Source organism: Onychomys torridus, chromosome X, assembly GCF_903995425.1.
Source record: "Onychomys torridus chromosome X, mOncTor1.1, whole genome shotgun sequence".
In the NCBI taxonomy this organism is placed as follows: domain Eukaryota; kingdom Metazoa; phylum Chordata; class Mammalia; order Rodentia; family Cricetidae; genus Onychomys; species Onychomys torridus.
This window is the reverse complement of record NC_050466.1, coordinates 130,288,373-130,306,324: the sequence shown is the minus strand read 5'-3', so window position 1 is coordinate 130,306,324 and position 17,952 is coordinate 130,288,373. Positions and strand designations below refer to the sequence as shown.

Genomic DNA, 17,952 nt, shown 5'->3' with positions numbered 1-17,952 from the left:
AAAAACTATTCATTTCCCCCTCTTCAAAACAAGACGTAGGAGGCTGGAGAGATGATGGTGCAGAGGTTAAGAGCACTTGTTTCCAGAGGACCCAGGTTCAATACCCACCACTTACATGGCAGCTCACAACCATCTGTAACTCCAGTTCCAGGGGATTTGACACCCTCTTCTGACCTCTCAAGATAATAGGCATGCATGTGGTGCACAGACATACATACAGGCAAAACACTCATATACATAAAAATAAATAAAATTTTTTTGTTTTGTTTTCTTTTCAAGGCAGGGTTTTTCTGTGTAGCCCTGGCTGTTCTGGAACTCTCTGTATACCATGCTGGTCTCAAACTCAGAGATCCACCTGCCTTTGCATTCTGAGTGCTGAGATTGAAGGTGTGTGCCACTACCACGACTTTAGTAACTAAATACATTTTAAATAGATAAATCTTTTAAAAGAAACCCAAACACAGCAAAATAGCTCCCGTTGATATCAATGTAGAATACTTATAAAATACTGAAGTATTACAGTAATGTTGGTTTTTTGGGGGGAGGTAAAGTGGTTATTGGGGGACAAGTTTTTCAGTTTTGTACTTTTTTTGCAGTGCTAAGATTGGAGCACAGAGCCTCTTGCCTGTGTAGACAGATATTCTACCACTGAGCCCCTATTTTCCAGGTTTTTATTATTTAAGCAGTGTTTATGTTAATCTGTTTGCATGTATCTCCTTGGCATGTAGACAAGTGTTGGTGTAAGCTAAGTACTGGGCAATGGTATGGCTAGGTCATACATAGGCCTTATGCTTTTGATGTTTTCTTAAGACACTGACAAATGATCCTTTATAATAGCTATGCCAAGTAATCATCTTCCCACTTGGGTAGATGGATGTGTGAAGAGGGCTTCTTTCCCTACACTCCTGCCAACATAGTATGTCTAACATAATTTTGTGGCTCCACCCCTCCACACATCAAAAATAAAAGTAGGGACATTGGGATGGTCTTGTTCTGTGTGAGAGGTCAAGGGAAGATCAGCTTTGGACCAGGCACCCTCTCTGCACAGGCAGAGAGGCAGACTTTCCTTTTGTGTGTATGAGACACAAAGGTCCTGGGAAGGGAAATAGGCTTTTCCTCATAGTCCTGTGAATGAGAGAGCTAGAAATGAAATGAAACCTAGCTTGCCTCATTCTAGGATGTCTTCATGTTTCTGTAACATGCCTAGGAGGCAAAAGTCATGTATGTTGAGGCAGGAGAAGGAACAGAGGATATTGGAGAAATAAAGACACAACAACTTAGTCCCAGCACTTGGGAGGCAGAGGCAGATGAATCTCTCTGAGTCCAAGGCCAGCCTGATTTACAGAGCAAGTTCCAGGACAGCCAAGGCTACACAGAGAAACCCTGTCTCAATGAGATTTGTGATCCCAGGGTGGTTCTGAATATTCCTCTGCAGGTTGGCAATGTGAGCGTAGAGTCTATCTCCCACCTGATGCCCCATTTTGTAATATCCCTCATTTTCAGACTCGGTGTAAAGTGCCAGTGGACCAGGCTTCTGAGTCGCTGTTGAAAAGCAAAGCCTGTTTTGGAGCTGAAAACCTCATGAGGGTCCTGGGGAACTATTGCCGCCTTGGGGAAGTGCGTACCCACATTCGAGTGGGGGTTGTAGGTAAGGCTGCGCAAATTAGCATGGGCAAGGAAGGAGGGACAGGGTTTGGAATTTTGTGTTGTTTCTTTGGGGAAGAGAAGAGGGGTTTAGGAGTGGCTTTGCAATTTGCAGTTTGGCTAGTGGGCCTGGGAAGGCATATTCAGATTCACCACCGTTAGAACCAGATAAGATGCGAAAACACTACAGTCTGTCAGAGCTATGGGAGGAAGTGTGGTCCACCCACCTCTTACAGATGAGAACAGTGAGACCCACCAAAGGAAATAAGGCGGAGCAGAGGCTTAAATGTGGGTCTTTCTGAAATCCACAGTACTGTAGAAGGGGGTGAAAGGGGATTGGGGCAATTGAGAGGCAGACAAAGATCATCAGGGAAGGAAAGAGTCTCAGCTTGAGATACTGAAGAGAACTGGACAGAAAACTTGAATAGACAGCACACCAAAAGAACAGGGAGGCCAGATTACAAAGTGGATGGGGAATGAAAAGGACAAATTGAAGTGATAATCAAAAAGAGAGTGAAGGGGCGGTGGTGGCGCACAGCTTTAATCCCAGCACTCGGGAGGCAGAGGCAGGTGGATCTCTGTGAGTTCGAGACCAGCCTGGTCTACAGAGCTAGTCCAGGACAGGCTCCAAGGCTACAGAGAAACCCTATCTCCAAAAAAAAAAAAAAAGATTAGGGCTGGAGAGATGACTCAGAGGTTAAGAGCACTGACTGCTCTTCCAGAGGTCCTGAGTTCAATTCCCAGCAACCACATGGTGGCTCACAACCATCTGTAATGAGATCTGGCGTCCTCTTCTGGTGTGCAGACATACATACAAACAGAATACTGTGTACATAATAAATAAATAAATAAATCTTAAAGAGAGCGAGAGAGAAGGATGTATCACCTCAGAGAAAGGGACATTATAAACAATTATGTGGCCAGACTTGGTGACCCAGACCTGTAATGCTAGCTGCTTTGGAAGATGGAAAGTTTGAGTTCAAGGCCAGCTTTAAGTAACTTAGTGAGACCTTGATTCATAAAAAAGTAAAAGAAGCTGAGAGTGTTGCTCAGTGGTGGGAGGCTTCCCTAGTATGTGTGAGACCCAGGGTTCAATCCTCGGTGCTAAAAATAACAGGAAACAAAGTGTGTAGAGAGATCTGTAGAAGGCATGGTAAAGAAGAACAGGCATGGGGCTGGAGAGATGGCTCAGAGGTTAAGAACACTGACTGCTCTTCCAGAGGTCCTGAGTTCAATTCCCAGAAGCCACATGACAACTCACAACTGTCTGTAACTCCAGTTTTGGAGGATCCCACACCCTCACACAGATATATATATATATATATATATATATATATATATATATATATATATAAATTATTTAAAAAAAGAACAGACACTGGGCATATGTACTTGTGTAGATGCTCATATCAAGTAAACATTACAGGAATGATCTCAGTTGGAAAGAAAGAGATAGTTATAGACGCAAAGGAACATACAACATAGGCTTCCACACACATACAGATCCTCAAGAACATGTAAATCCCTATGCATGGAGTCATGTACAGGCCTGGAAGAGATACATCTATAGGCACAGACAGACTCAGGCAAAATATCCAGATCAAATTCTTCCACACTCACACTACTGTCTCTCTTTCCCCAGAGCAAATAAGCCACAGGGACACTACATGTGCCCAGATACACTGTAACTGTGTGATGCAAGCTAGAATCATGGAGAAACAGACATGTCTGTAATGAGACAGAGATGTTTGTATAGAGAGAATTAAAGACAGAAAAACAAGGCCATAATGAAACACAGATGGGCACATTTCTGTAGACAAACTCCAGCGAGAAGGAACATAGTAACCATGTGGTCAGATGGGGAATTGGTGGGGTGGAGAGAATCAGAAAACATGGTGTCCAGAATGAGAAAGAACTTTTTAGATGCATAGACACAGAGCTATGAGAGCAGTTCAGGGAGAGGTCCAATGAAGGGGAAAAGCAGCCGGGCGGTGGTGGCGAAAGCCTTTAATCCCAGCACTCGGGAGGCAGAGCCAGGCGGATCTCTGTGAGTTCGAGGCCAGCCTGGTCTACACAGTGAGCTCTAGGAAAGGCACAATGCTACACAGAGAAACCCTGTCTCGAAAAACAAAAAAAGGAAAAGGGAAAAGCAGTCACATTTGAAATGAAAATGACCAAGAGACACATAGAGGTATATAGACTTCCAGGCAAGTACCCAGATCTTCCCAGGCACACATGTGAGAGAGTAGTGTAGTTGGAGTTTTTCTACCTGGCCCAGTCAGGACAAATCTCTCTTACCTGCCAGTCCCACAGTCACTCAGACCCAACCAAGAAAGCACACAGAAACTTACATTGTTTAGAAACTGTATGGCCGTGGCAGGCTTCTTGTTATCTGTTTCTTCTATCTTAAATTAACCCATTTCTGTTAGACTATACTTTGCCACATGGCTTGTGGCTTACCAGTGTCTTTACATGTTGCTTTTCATGGCGGCAGCTGGCGGTGTCTCCCCAGCCTTCTACTTCCCAGAATTCTCTTCTCTCTTGTCCCGCCTATACTTCCTGCCTGGCCACTGGCCAATCAGAACTTTATTTACATAGAGCACTATCCACAGCAGAGTAGTACATACTGGTATACTTTAGTACACATAGAGGGCAGTAAGAATGACATCCAGGGAGAGAGAAACTCACAAAGACAGCCCTAGCCTGAGAGTGGTGCACAGGTGCTCAACTACATAGATTCCCCAGGCGAAGACAGCTGTGTAGAGAGGGGCTTCTGGAGAGTTGTCCCTTCTCCCAGGGGAATTACATGTCAGAACAGATGGTCTGTTTCAACACTTGATTCCACCTTCTGTTGGGTCATGTCTGTGAGGCCTTCCTTATATGGAGCACCTCTCCAGGCTGGTTGTGGTGGGAGGTAGACTGCACATCTAGAGAGAGGGCCCTGTAGGCCTAGAACGACAGCAAAAGGAGGAGCGAACTAGAAATACCCTGTAGAGACTTGGCCAGGGTCAGGGTGGGAAGACAGGAGGCCAGACTCTACTCTTGGCTTGTCCATGACCTGGTTACTGCCTCCGCCAGGCCCTTTCTTAAGCAGGCTGGCCTGAATTCCTGTGAGCACTTCCTGCCCTGAGTATTCTGTTCCTACTTTGCAGGCCTTCCCAATGTGGGAAAGAGCAGTCTGATCAATAGCCTGAAGCGCAGCCGTGCATGTAGTGTGGGAGCTGTTCCTGGCATCACAAAGTAAGATCTGTCCACTTCCCTGCTTCACAAATCCTTGACGTGACCATTCCATCATAGCTCACGTACCTTCAGCCCCTGCCCCTTTTCTAATTGCGGACCATCCTCTGATTCAGACTGTGGGTTTAGGAATCCTACTAATAGCCCTCATTTACCTAGCCCATCCCAGGTGTTGGCTGCTGGGTCTTTCATAACAACTGCAACTGAGACCCAGAGAGTCAGAAACTTGCCTGAGATCCTAAGTCCCCAGTGAAAGAGACTTGCTCTATAGCACCTCAGATCCCACTGGTCCTACATCTCTCCACTTCATCTAAATTATACCTTCCCTCTCTTTCCTTTACCTCTCTCCAACCTCTCCAGGCCCAACATTTGTGACTAGCCCTCAGGTACAGCTGGGCCTTATTTTTCTCTCTCCAGATTTATGCAGGAAGTCTACTTAGACAAGTTCATCAGGCTGCTGGATGCTCCAGGCATTGTCCCAGGACCCAATTCAGAGGTGGGCACCATCCTGCGTAATTGTGTCCATGTGCAGAAGCTGGCAGATCCTGTGACCCCGGTGGAGACCATCCTTCAGCGCTGCAACCTGGAGGAGGTATGGAGCAGGGTCCTCAGTGGAGCAAGGTCCCCTATCCCACTACTTCAAAGGTCCTTCACTTGTTCTCATGGCTTTTCTCCTTCAATTTTGCTAGATTTCCAACTATTATGGTGTCTCTGGATTCCAGACTACTGAGCACTTTTTGACTGCTGTGGCTCACCGCTTAGGAAAGAAGAAGAAGGGAGGTGTATATAGTCAAGAGCAGGCTGCCAAAGCTGTCTTGGCTGACTGGGTGAGGTGAGGAAGGGCTAGAGTAAGAGGTGGCGTTCACTGATCCCAGTGGGACAGCCTGACTTCCTGGGTCCCAAGGTAGGGGACAGCCGAAGAACTGGTCATGCCTTCTTTGTACTCTGTGCCTAGTGGTTATGGAGCAGCTCAACACATTGTTTGGAAAGCCATTGAGTGGATTTCTCATCCCACGTCCGCTTTTGATAGGGTATTTGTTCTCAGCGACATCACCACTGACCTCCTCTTCTCTCCCATCTAGTGGAAAGATCAGCTTCTATACCCCACCACCACCTACTCACACTCTGCCCACCCATCTCAGTGCCGAGATTGTTAAGGAGATGACTGAGGTCTTTGATATTGAAGATACTGAGCAGGCCAATGAAGACACCATGGAATGTAAGTGTGGATGGGTGGGGCAACTAGTTTTGTTCCACTAGAACCCAGACCTCTTGTCACATCACACATTCGATCTCTCCTTCCCTGGGGCCCCTTGGGGCTTGGTGTTAAATTTTATTCACTGTCCTGTAAGGTAGAAAATTCTAGTTTGGGCGGTAAAAATTTGGTAAATTTGGTGACCAACTAGTACTCCTTTAGGTTCTTTGGAAGTGAGACTCCATTTCTTTTCTTTCTTTCTTTCTTTCTTTTTTTTTTTTTTTTTTTTTTTTTTGGTTTTTCGAGACAGGGTTTCTCTGTGTAGTTTTGGTGCCTGGCCTGGAACTCACTCTGTAGCCCAGGCTGGCCTGGAACTCACAGAGATCCACCTGGTTCTGCCTTCCGAGTGCTGGGATTAAAGGCGTGCGCCACCACCGCCGGGCTCCATTTCTTTCTTTTAGGTTGAAATATCCCTTTAAGCCAGGCAGTGGTAGCACACATCTTTAATCCCAGCACTTGGGAGGCAGAGCCAGGTGGGTCTCTGTGAGTTCAAGGCCAGCCTGGTCTATAGAGCGAGATTCAGGACAGGAACCAAAACTACACAGAGAAACCCTCTCTCCAAAAAAAAAAAGAAAGAAAGAAAGAAAAAGAAAGAAAGAAAGAAAGGTCCCTTTAAAAAAGCCCTTTGTATGTGTGGAGGGGCATGTTTTTGAGACAGGTCTCACTATGTAGCCCTTGGCTGACTATAACTCATTATGTAGACCAGGCTGGCCATGAACTCAGTGATCTGACTACCTCTACCTCCTGAGTGCTGGATTATAAAGGCTCAAAAATTCCTTCTTTGGGGTGTATGTTTGCATGGGTCTGTAATCCCAGCCAAATCAAATCACCAAATGGTCCTTCTCCCTATTCTCCATCCTATTGCCTTAGGCTTAAAAAAAAGCGATGTTGAGGATTAAACCCAGGGCCTTGTGCAGGCTAGACAGGCACTCTACCACTGAGCTACACCTACAGGTGCTCTAGGCTTTTTTAGACAGGATTTTACTGTGTAGCGTTGATTGACCTGGTGCTCACTATATAGCCTAGTCTGGCTTTGAACTTTAGGGAATTCTGTCCCATCAGGTTCTTGAGTATTGGTATATGCCACCATACTTGGCTGCCCTTGGATCTTCTCAGCATCCTTAGATTTTCTTATCACCATTGGCTAGTGAGATATCTGAGTGAATCAAAGATTATAGTTACTAGGTGTGGTGGAACATGCCTTTAATCCCACTACCTGAGAGGCAGAAGCAGGTGATCTCTATGCGTTCCAAGCCAGCCAGAGCTCCATAGTGAGACCCTGTGTCAGAAAGAGTCACATTTGCTAAAGGGCATATAGCAGTAGTAGGCAGCACTGGCCGTGGCACCAGCTTTCCTCTTCTATTGCCTTAAGTCCCTCAGAGTAGAGAAGTGGTTATCAGTATGAGCTGCCTGCAATTAAATAAATCCAAGGGTTTTTGTTGTTGTTGTTTGAGCTGAGGATTGAACCCAGGGCCTTGCGCTTGCTAGGCAAGTACTCTACCACTGAGCTAAATCCCCAACCCCTAAATCCAAGTTTTGTTTCCCATTAGTTATGTGATACTGAACAAGTCTGTTCACTTCACCCTGTCTCAGTGATATCTTTTGTAAAGTAAGAACAGTAGCCCCACTCCATAAGGGTATCGTGTAGAATTATTTAATTTGTAAAAGAGGACCGGGATATAGGTCAGTGGTTCAGCTCATGCATAGCATTCACAAGGCCCTGGTTTGACTCTCAGCACCCCAAAAGGAGTAAAAGATATAGAGAAATAGATCCTGGCATATAGTAAATCTATGCTGTGTAGATGCTGTCTGAGTATATGGAGTTAGGACTTGCTAAAACTGGTGAGTAGGCTTCTGCCCTTAGATACTGTTTGTTGCCTTGGCTTGTGGTTCCTACTTCATTCTCTGCTCTGCCCAGGGCTCTCTGGTCATACATTTGGGAACAGCTGAGAAAGCTCTGCTTGGCTCAAAGTTTTATTTCTGTTTTTTTTTTTTTTTTTTTTGAAGGCCTCTCATGTTCTTCTCTGGGTCCTCTAAAGTCCTGGATTATAAAAGAGGACAAGAAGACTTGCCTGACTTCTAGTTTATTCCATGTGTGGCTTCAGGCAAGTCAGCCTTCTTGCTGAATTTAATTTCTGAATCTGTCAAGTGGGCAGTTGAGAGGGATTTGAACTCATGTTCTACTGGTGATACTTGACCCTGGCTGGATTTGTAAGGACAAGAGGAGTGTCATCACTATAGGTAGTTGAGATTTGGTGGATGGGAAAGAGGATAGGGGTCAAAAGCATTTGGAGGAGTTGGTCCTAGTGTTGGATCTTGAAGAGTGAATAGGAATTAGGACATTCAGAGAAGTGGGTGGGATAAAGTTGATAGATGTAAATATGAGGGTAATGTGGCACAAAGCAATGGGAGGGTTGCAGTGGAGGCCAGTTCTAGGCAAGGGGCAGGAGGGAGGAGGAGAAAGGCCTGGTCCTAGGAAGGGAACCCTCATGGCTCCCTTCATCACATTTGAGCCATAGTGCATTAGGTGCCCTCTGCTGGGTTTTACCTTAATCCTATGAATAAGAGTTGTGGAATTCCCTTTTCTCACATGAGCAAGCTGAAGCCTTAAGGCTAACTCCCAGCAGGCGATTGTCCTATAATATTCATGCTTTTGTTTTGTTTTTATTTTGAGACAGGGTCTCAACATACAGCCCAGGTTGGCCTTGAACTCATGATCCTCCTGTTTTACCCTCCCAAGTGCTGGGATTACAGGTATGCACCACCTGGATTAGTATTCATGGTTTTAAATCTTTGTTATGTATCCTCTCTGCAGAAACAGCCTCACCCCCACTCCCTCATGTCCTTTTTTGCCAAGGCCTGATCAGAGGGCTGGCAGCAAAGGGGGAGCCAGGATCCTAACAATGGTGTTTGTGTTTAAGGCCTGGCCGTGGGAGAATCCGATGAGCTTTTGGGTGACATGGACCCACAGGAAATGGAGGTCAAGTGGCTCCATTCTCCGCTGGTGAAAATAGCAGATGCCATTGAAAATAAAACCACCGTCTATAAGGTACTTCTCCACAGCCTCATGACAGTTGCACAGGGTTCTGGGAAGCAGTCACTTCCTTCTACATATCGCTCCTGGGGTAGTGAGGTCTGAGTTCCTATGGACTTGTGCATGCTTGACCTGGTGTGTTCTCTGCCAGACAATGACATACATGTCTAAGGAGCTCTTTCAAACAGCTTTCACAGCTCTGGTTCCAGTCCACAGAACAGGTGTCACCACCTTGGCCACCAGTTATTCAATTAGCAGATGATTCTCCTTCCTTGACTAGTATCCAGGTCTCATACGCTGTTAGTCACCAAATCCCATAGCTATTCCTTACCATATTTCTTGAGACATGGTCGAAATTTCTCATCTCTGTGATTCCTGTAATCCTAGAGTATGCTTCTAGTCCTCAACTTACCTGTATATATGCTTCATAATTTCTTTTGTTGCTATTTGAGACAAGGTCTCATGTAGCCAAGGCTGGCTTTGAACACCCGATCCTCCTGCCTTCCAGCTGCCCAGTGCCGAGATTACAGGCATGTGTCTTTATGCCTGGCTATTCTGTGGCTCCTCATAACCTAGTCTGACCCTGTCACTCCCTACTTCAACACTTCTCCATGGCTTGCTGTACAGGATCTTCATGGCATTGTATGACTGAATGTTTTTCCACTATCTTTTTTTCAGTCACCCTGTTCCTCCTGAGCTTTCGTTTCAGACACATAGGAGGAGTGATTAGGGGTGGGTGATAATAAGAGACCAGCCTGTGTCTAAGGGCCCTAAACTATACTACTAGTTAGGTGCTCGGGGAACCTTTAAGCTGTATCTTGAAGGCTGAGTTCTCTGGGCAACAGCATGAGTGCTGGGCAAGCCCTTCACCACTGAGCCACATCCAGCCTCAAGTAACTAGTTAAAATAGAAGATGCTTTTCCTATTGCTCTGGGCTTATCTCACTTAAAATTGGTTTAGAGATTGTATCACATGATTACTTCAAGAGCTGTCCTTTATTTTTCATGATGATAAAATTTCTGGAAAAATTTATTAACAAAAATGTCTTGTTGCCATGCTAATGAGAATAATCATTCAGAAAGAAATGGGCTCGGGTTGGCCAGGGAGGAAACTCACCTTTAGTCAATACATAGTAGAAGGTAGGGTCTGAACTTGTGCAGTGGCCGGAGTCACACTCTTCCCTTCTTCACATAGTTCTAGAAGTTTCCTGTTGCCTAAAGAAAAAAAGATCTATAAACTTGTCTGTTTAAGGCTACCTTTCTAAATGATACTTTCCACTGAGCCATAAGTTCCTGGACATAGTGTATTTCTTAGAAACTGACAGTAGTCCCCCATTTTTGTGCTTCAAATTCCAGACTCAATCCAGGGCCCTCAGCAGGCCACCTTGTTACACAACCCCCAAGAAATACTGTACAGGCATACTGTGTAGTGAATGCTATCTTTGTCACTAAGCTTAGTAGCTTGCTCAGACCACCCCACCTTACCTTTTCTCTACTATAGGGCAGTGGGTGGTTATACTCACAAGCTATAGAGCCAGGCTATTGGGGTCTTAATTTACTCTGCTGCTTACTTGCTAGCTCTGGGACTCAAGACAGGGTTTCTCTGTGTAGTTTTGGAGCCTGTTTTGGAGCTTGCTCTGTAGCCCAGGCTGGCCTCGGACTCAAAGAGATCTGTCTGCCTCTGCCTCTCGAGTGCTGGGATTAAAGGCGTACGCTGCCACTGCCCACCTGGCCTCAGGTGCATTCTTAACAGGAATGAGATTAGCAATACATACAAAAGGAGTTAATATAGTCACATAGTGCTGCTTAACAGCAAGGCTGTGTTCTAAGAAGTGCAGTGTTTTAGGATTTTTGAGACAGTCCTATGGAGCCTAGCAACCTTCAAAACTCAATGTCACTGAGATTGGTTTTGAACTCCTGCCTCTACCTCCTGAGTGCTGAGACTGTGAGTATGCCTACCTTGATAGGTCTTCATTGTGGAAATATCCTAGAGTGTACTTACATAAACTAAGATGTTTGTGGCAGGCCACCGCCATATATGTGGCCCATAGTTGCTTAACCCATGTTTATGTGAATGCATATTTCCTTAGGTATGTGTATATTTGTATGTTAGATTGGTAGGTGGTACATAGTAAATGCTTTGTTAATATTTGCTTTTACTGCTCACACGTACCTGCCCCACAGATACCCTTTGTAGTACCCCCGTAGGTAGACAACGTGCTCTGAGTTAGTTTTAGCCTGGTTACTTACTGAAGGTAGAACTAAATCTGACTGATTTCTTTGTTCCCAGGGTTGTCCCCCACAGCCGGGCATGAAGTGGGTGTGAAAAATACTAGCTGTAGCTGGGTCATGGGGATGCATACCTTTAACCTCAGCACTTGGGAGGCAGAAGCCAGGCCAGTCTGGTCTACAGAGCTGGTTCCAGGACAGCCAAGGCTGTTACACAAAGAAACTCTGTCTTGGAAAAGAATACTAGCTGAGTAAGGCCTTGGGTTATTTCAACAAAGGATCATCATACTATGACTTGTTACTAATGGAGTGACTCCTTTTTTGTTTTTTTGAGACAGTCTTACTCTGTAGCCCAAACTGACCTAGAACTAAACCATGTAGTCCAGATTGACCTTACGCTTATGGCAATCTTGCCTCAGCCTCTTGACTGCTAGATTACAGGTGTAAGCTATCACTGTTTCCTTTTCCTTTTCAAATTATTCTTGTAAAAAGCCCTGCAAGCTACCCAGTGTTCACTGATGTTTGACACATGAACAAATTGAGTCTCGTAGGCTAACTAAGCACCAGTTAGGATATGGTGGAGCCATCACCAGATTCTTTCTTACTCAAGCCTGTCCTTGGCTTCTCTGCAGGAGTGTTTGGAGATCAAGACCCCATCATTATTCTTTTCCTCCCCAGATTGGAAACCTCACTGGGTATTGTACCAAACCAAACCGTCAACAGATGGGATGGCCTAAACGCAATGTGGACCACCATTGCCCCCAAAACAATCGTGTAGTGGAAGCCAGTTCAGTGGACCGCCGCCCAATGTTGCAGAGGATCCTGGAGACAGACCCACTTCAACAAGGCCAGGCTCTGGCATCTGCCTTGAAGAATAAGAAAAAATTGCAGAAGCGTTCAGGTAGGGGTACCAGGCCATTCCTATCCTCTGAAAATGCATGATTGGGGGCAGAGTTCGGGTCTTCTTGAATAAGCATCTTAGAAAGCCTGGAGGGATGGGGTTAGGAATCTCATGGACTGGCAAGTGGTTCTCAGAATTCTAGCTTACATCAATGTCATTTGGTGTGATGGTATTTTATCTGTGCACCCCAATGAAGTTTATCTGAGGATAAGAGGGAAAAGCCAGCCACTATAGTAAACATAGAAGTCAGGCAATGGTAGCACAAGCCTTTAATCCTGTCACTCGGGAGTCAGAGATCCATCTGGATCTCTGTGAGTTCAAAGCCACACTGGGAACAGAGCCAGGTGTGGTGGCACACACCTTAAATTCCAACACTAGTTAACCATAAAGGTCTGGAGGTCTGTACAGATAGACAGGAAGTGGTGTAGCTGGGCGGAGAGAGGAAATGAGATGGCAGAACAGAAAGGCATATAGGCGTGGGTATACAGGAAGTAACCTCTCTTTGGAGACTGAGGTGTCAGTGAGGTGAGGTTGTCTGTGGCTTGTCCTATTTCTCTGATCTCTCAGTTTTTCAACCAATGTCTGACTCTGTTTTTGTTTTTTTTTTTTAATTAATAAGACCTTTGAAAATTCATGTTACAGTCTGGAGAGTTTATTAAAGCAGATTTCTAGGGCCCACACTCGTAGGACTACTGACATCACCTGTGTATCATGTCCCACATTTCTTGTGTGTTTTCTCTGTGTAAGGTAGAATATGTATTTTCTTTTTTGGGGGGCGCGGGTGTGTTGGTGGTGGTTTGTTTTTCGAGACAGGGTTTCTCTGTATAATAGCTCTGGCTGTAGCCCAGGCTGGCCTCGAACTCACAGAGATCCACTTGCCTCTGCCTCCTGAGTGCTGGGATTAAAGGCGTGCGCCACCACACCTGGCAGAATGTGTATTTTCATTTGTACTGTATCAGTAGGAAATGCATTTGGAATCCCAGAGGATACAAAGTAAAATCTCTTAAGGCTTCCCACCATAGGCAGCTGGTTAATTCTTGCCCCCCTCCTTTTTTTTCCTTGTGTAGCCCTGGCTGTCCTGGAACTCACTCTGTAGACCAAGCTGGCTTTGAACTCACAGAGATCCACCTCCCTCTACCTCCCGAGTGCTGGGATGAAAGGTGTACGCCACCACTGCCAAGCTAATTTCTTGCCTTTCTTAAGACAGATGTGACAGCCGGGCGGTGGTGGCGCACGCCTTTAATCCCAGCACTTGGGAGGCGGAGGCAGAGGCAGGCGTATCTCTGTGAGTTCAAGGCCAGCCTGGGCTACAGAGTGAGTTCCAGGACAAGCACCAAAACTACGTGGAGAAACCCTGTCTCGAAAAACCAAAAAAAAAGAAATCTCAATGTGCAGGAGGATATGTGTAGGTTAAGTGAAGAAACTACATTGCTTTTAGTAAAGCTGTGGTTTGTTATCCTCTGAGGATACTGAGGAGTGAGAAAACAGTTTTTTTAGTGAATTAATAAAGGTAAGTATGCTTACTCTTCAGTATCTGTGGTTATAAAATACAAATTTAGCCACGTCATGGTGGTGGTGCATGTTTTTAATCCCAGCACTCAGGAGGCAGAGGCAAGCAAGTTTCTGTGAGTTCGAGGCCATTCTGGTCTACAAAGCAAGTTCCAGGACAGCCAGGGCTGTTACACAAAGAAACCCAGTTTCAAAACAGAACAACAAAATACAAATGTTGGTAGGGTTAATTGACTGTGACATTTCCTCTTTTTAACTAGGCTATATTTTATAGCCATCTTCTTCTGGCTCTACAGAGTCCTGGGAATCCAGGGATGGATTGCCCTTAACTTCCAAGTCTTGGTAGGGAGGAGAGAGGAGACAAAACAGACACTGGCAGTGTCGAATCATCACCCTGAGGGCATATATAGCAAGCACTTCAAGGGAGCTTAACCCAGCTTGGAGATAGGGGGAGTCAGCAGAGGCTTCCTAGAGAAGTCTCAGGGAACCCTCAGGTACATGTATGTCTGGTGGATGAGAGCTGTGAGTGGTCAGCATTCAGGCTCAAAGCCAGTACTGCTGGCGCTCCTTTGCTATGAATGCTCATTTGGGGGTGGGTAGGGTAATGGAGGAGTACTAAGTTCACACAGTAGGAAGAAGTTACTCTTTTGGTACTTAGACACAAAAATACTTGAAATCCTATGAGTCTGAAACCCTGAGTTGAAGCTATGTTGGAGCGATCACTCCACAGTGAATGGGTCTACTTGTGAGGTTGAATGGCAATTTGAATGGCCCATCAGTTTTGCTGAATGATTAGATGGGTAACTGAGCCCATGGGAAGGTTGATAGAGGCCAAGCTAGTGATAAGCTGGCTCTGACAGGCTTTTGTTGGCCAAGCCAGACACCCAAATATTGCCTGTTTTCTCCATCTACAGATAAAATCGCCAGTAAGTTGTCTGATTCCATGATGTCTATCCTCGACCTCTCTGGCCACAGTGACGACACTGCTGGAGACTGATCAGCTGGTCTTCCCCTCATACTGCAAACACTGTTTCCTATGGGATGGGAGAATACAGATGTCGTTCGATTCTCCCTGATGTACCTACATAGTAGAAGAACACCTCCCACACCATGTATCTTCTGCCACAGTGCCCTCAATTCTCATCAGTTAAGAGTCTTAAAGGTCTGGAACTGCCAAACCCCAATACCCTCTATTTAATTCTTGCTGTCTTGGAAAATGACTTTTTGTTTGTTTTTGTGGTGCCAAGGATTGAGCCTCATAGGTCGTCACACATGTTAGACAAACATTCTGTTGCCAAGCTGTACTATTATTATTATCATTATCACCATCTGTTATTATCATTGGAGGAAGAGTCTTGCTTTGGATCCCACTTTGCTTACTCAGCCTCCCAAGTAGTGGGGTTACACGCTTTTGCCACCACTCCCACCTCCCACTGTGTTTTACAAGATAAAGTATAAACAGTCTTGGCATGGTAGCTACATACCTGAAATCCTGACACTTGGGAGGATTGCAGTTACAGGACAGCCTGGGCTACCTGGCAAGACCTTTCTCCATAAAACAAACAACCCACAACAAGTAGAGGCCGGGCGGTGGGGGCGCATGCCTTTAATCCCAGCACTTGGGAGGCAGAGGCAGTCGGATCTCTGAATTCGAGGCCAGCTTGGTCCAGGACTACAGAGAGAAACTCTGTCTTGAAAAACCAATAGTAAATAAATAAATAAAATTTTAATTATTAAAGATACAAATAAGCAAAGTCCAAGTGTTAGCAATGTCACCTGTACTCTCAATTCCTGTGTTCTACTCTGTGGGTTAGGCTGGTAAGGGTTGACCTCTTAGAGAAGATGAATCTTCTAAAGGATGGACTGCTGAGAAACCTGGTGGCGGTGGTGGTGGTGTCCCTGGATGGGTGATCCTGTCTGTTTTTATCACCCCACAAGATCGCAGTGCCTAGGCATCCCTAAGGCTCTTGGCTGTGCATTTTCCAAATCAATAGGTTGGTCCTCATCTGGGTAGCGTAGAAGTAGAGAAGCGCAGTGGTGAGTCTTCTATGTTTCTGGAAGTGTCTGGGGAGTGGGAAGAGGGATGAAGATTCTAGAAGGGGTATACCTATCATAGTGAGTTGGAAAGCCATTGGCTGCAGGATGTTCAGGGAAAGCAGACCATACCCGTGTTTTTCAGACAGAGTTAGATACTGGCTGAGCATAAACTACCAATCTGTGAGAATCAATTAGCTCCTTTAACTTTCAGTACATCATTACCAGGAAGGGATAATGCTTCGAAAGCTGACTGAATGTGCTCAAACCAACATTAAATGTCGGTGTGCTAGGTTTAAAAGGAATGTAATTAAAATCCTGTGCTAGCCTTTTCTTCTCTATTATATTGCCTTCTCAACACAGGCATCTACCCTGTGGTATTTTCTGTCATCACAACTGCTAAATGTATTTTCTCTACTCTGCTTTTTTTTTTTTTTTTAAGCTGAGGACTGAACCCAGGACCTTGTGCTTGCTAGGCAAGCGCTCTACCACTGAGCTAAATCCCCAACCCTCTACTCTGCTTTTAAACCCTGGTAACATTTTAGGAAAACTGCTTTCCAAGTCTCTTTTAATGGTGTCAACTTAGTTCACTGATTTCATTGAAGTTGTGGTAGATAATAATGTACTAGAAATAAAAGCATCTAGACCCTTGGGAACATAATCTATCCAAAATAAAATAGAACTAAAATAATCGTGCCAGGATAAGAATTTTGGACTCCAACCAGGTGGGTGGCTCACACCAGTAATCCCAGCACCGAGGATGCTGAGGCAGGAAGATGCTGTGAATCTGAGTCCAGCCTGGACTGCAGAGTAAGAGACTGTCTCTAAGCAAACCAAAATAACGATATTCTAACTCTATTGTATTTTACGGGAGTGTGTATGTGTGCACAGAAGGTCTCCCCCCATGTAACCCAGGGTGGTCTTGAACTGAAGAGCCTTCTGGTCAGCTTCCCAAGTGCTGGGTTTACAGGTGTAAGTTTGGATACCTGTTAATAGGGGTGGTCTGCCACCATTATCAAGATACAGAATTTTTAGCCAGGCAGTGCTGGTACACGTCTCTAATCCCAGCACTTGGGAGGCAGAGGCAGGTGGATCTCTGAGTTCAAGGCCAGCCTGGTCTACAAAGTGAGTTCCTGGACAGCCAGCACTGTTACATAGAGAATCCATGTCTTGGAAAACAAACAAACAAAAACCAACAATAACAGAACAAAAGTATATGTTGTGGCGTTCCCCCCAAACTTACCATGTCTCCTTGTAATATAGCCTGCCCCCATCCACAGATACTGTTCCTTAGTATGGATGTCATAAGTCACACAGGGGCTTACTTTATGCCATTAAGCTTTTAGCTTTGTACTTTGAAACTTTACATTCGAGTAAAATACAGTTGCATCAGCACTGATAACTGGATAAAGAGGAGTAACCGTGAACACAAGAACAGAAGGATTCTGTTAGCCTCCCCAACCATCTTGTGCTGTGATAGTCAAATCCAGTTCCTCTAGACCCAACCCATGGCAATCACTGACGTGTGCTTTCACTTTCTGCTTTGTCTCTTGAAAAGAGTTGTAAGTGGAATTTAACAGTATGTAACTTGTGAGTATAACTTGCTGTGAATTTTAGATTTGAGGTCCGTACCACTGGGTGTATCGATAGTTCTGATTTCTATTTCATACTCCATTGTGTGGATGTACTGCTGCTTATTCAATCCCAAGTTGGAAGACATTCTTTACAGTTGAGGAGGAAGTTATGAATAAAGCTGCTATAAGAACTTGTGTGAGACTGTGTTCATTCATTTCTTTGTCATTACTACCTAGACTTGGATTGCTGAAATCGATGGTAAGCATATGATTAACATTGTAAGAAACTGTTAAACTTGGTTCGTTTCATGTTCATTAAAAAAAAAACTATTATTATTTTGCCTGCACATATGTTCTGTGGCTTGGTGTCCACAGAGGCCAGAAAAGGGCGTCAGATCCCATGGAACTGAAATTATAGGCAGTTGGTTATGAACCACTGTGTGGGTTCTGGGAACTGAACTTGGGTCCTCTGCAAAAGCAGCAAGTGCTCTTAACTGCTGAGTAGTCTCTCCGCCTCTGATGTACGTATTAAGTTC

General features: G+C 45.0%; 1 protein-coding gene across 1 annotated transcript in view; it reads left to right on the top strand.

The window, feature by feature from the left end:
- The window catches only part of Gnl3l (G protein nucleolar 3 like), a 32,013-nt gene extending 16,859 nt beyond the window's left edge, over positions 1-15,154 (top strand). The window contains exons 9-16 of the mRNA XM_036175297.1: positions 1,504-1,648; positions 4,797-4,884; positions 5,299-5,473; positions 5,571-5,713; positions 5,964-6,100; positions 9,058-9,185; positions 12,077-12,299; positions 14,723-15,154. Coding sequence (XP_036031190.1) covers positions 1,504-1,648; positions 4,797-4,884; positions 5,299-5,473; positions 5,571-5,713; positions 5,964-6,100; positions 9,058-9,185; positions 12,077-12,299; positions 14,723-14,805 — 1,122 coding nt within the window. The 3' untranslated portion in view covers positions 14,806-15,154. The remainder of the gene's footprint in view (positions 1-1,503; positions 1,649-4,796; positions 4,885-5,298; positions 5,474-5,570; positions 5,714-5,963; positions 6,101-9,057; positions 9,186-12,076; positions 12,300-14,722) is intronic.
- The last annotated feature ends 2,798 nt before the right edge of the window (positions 15,155-17,952 follow it).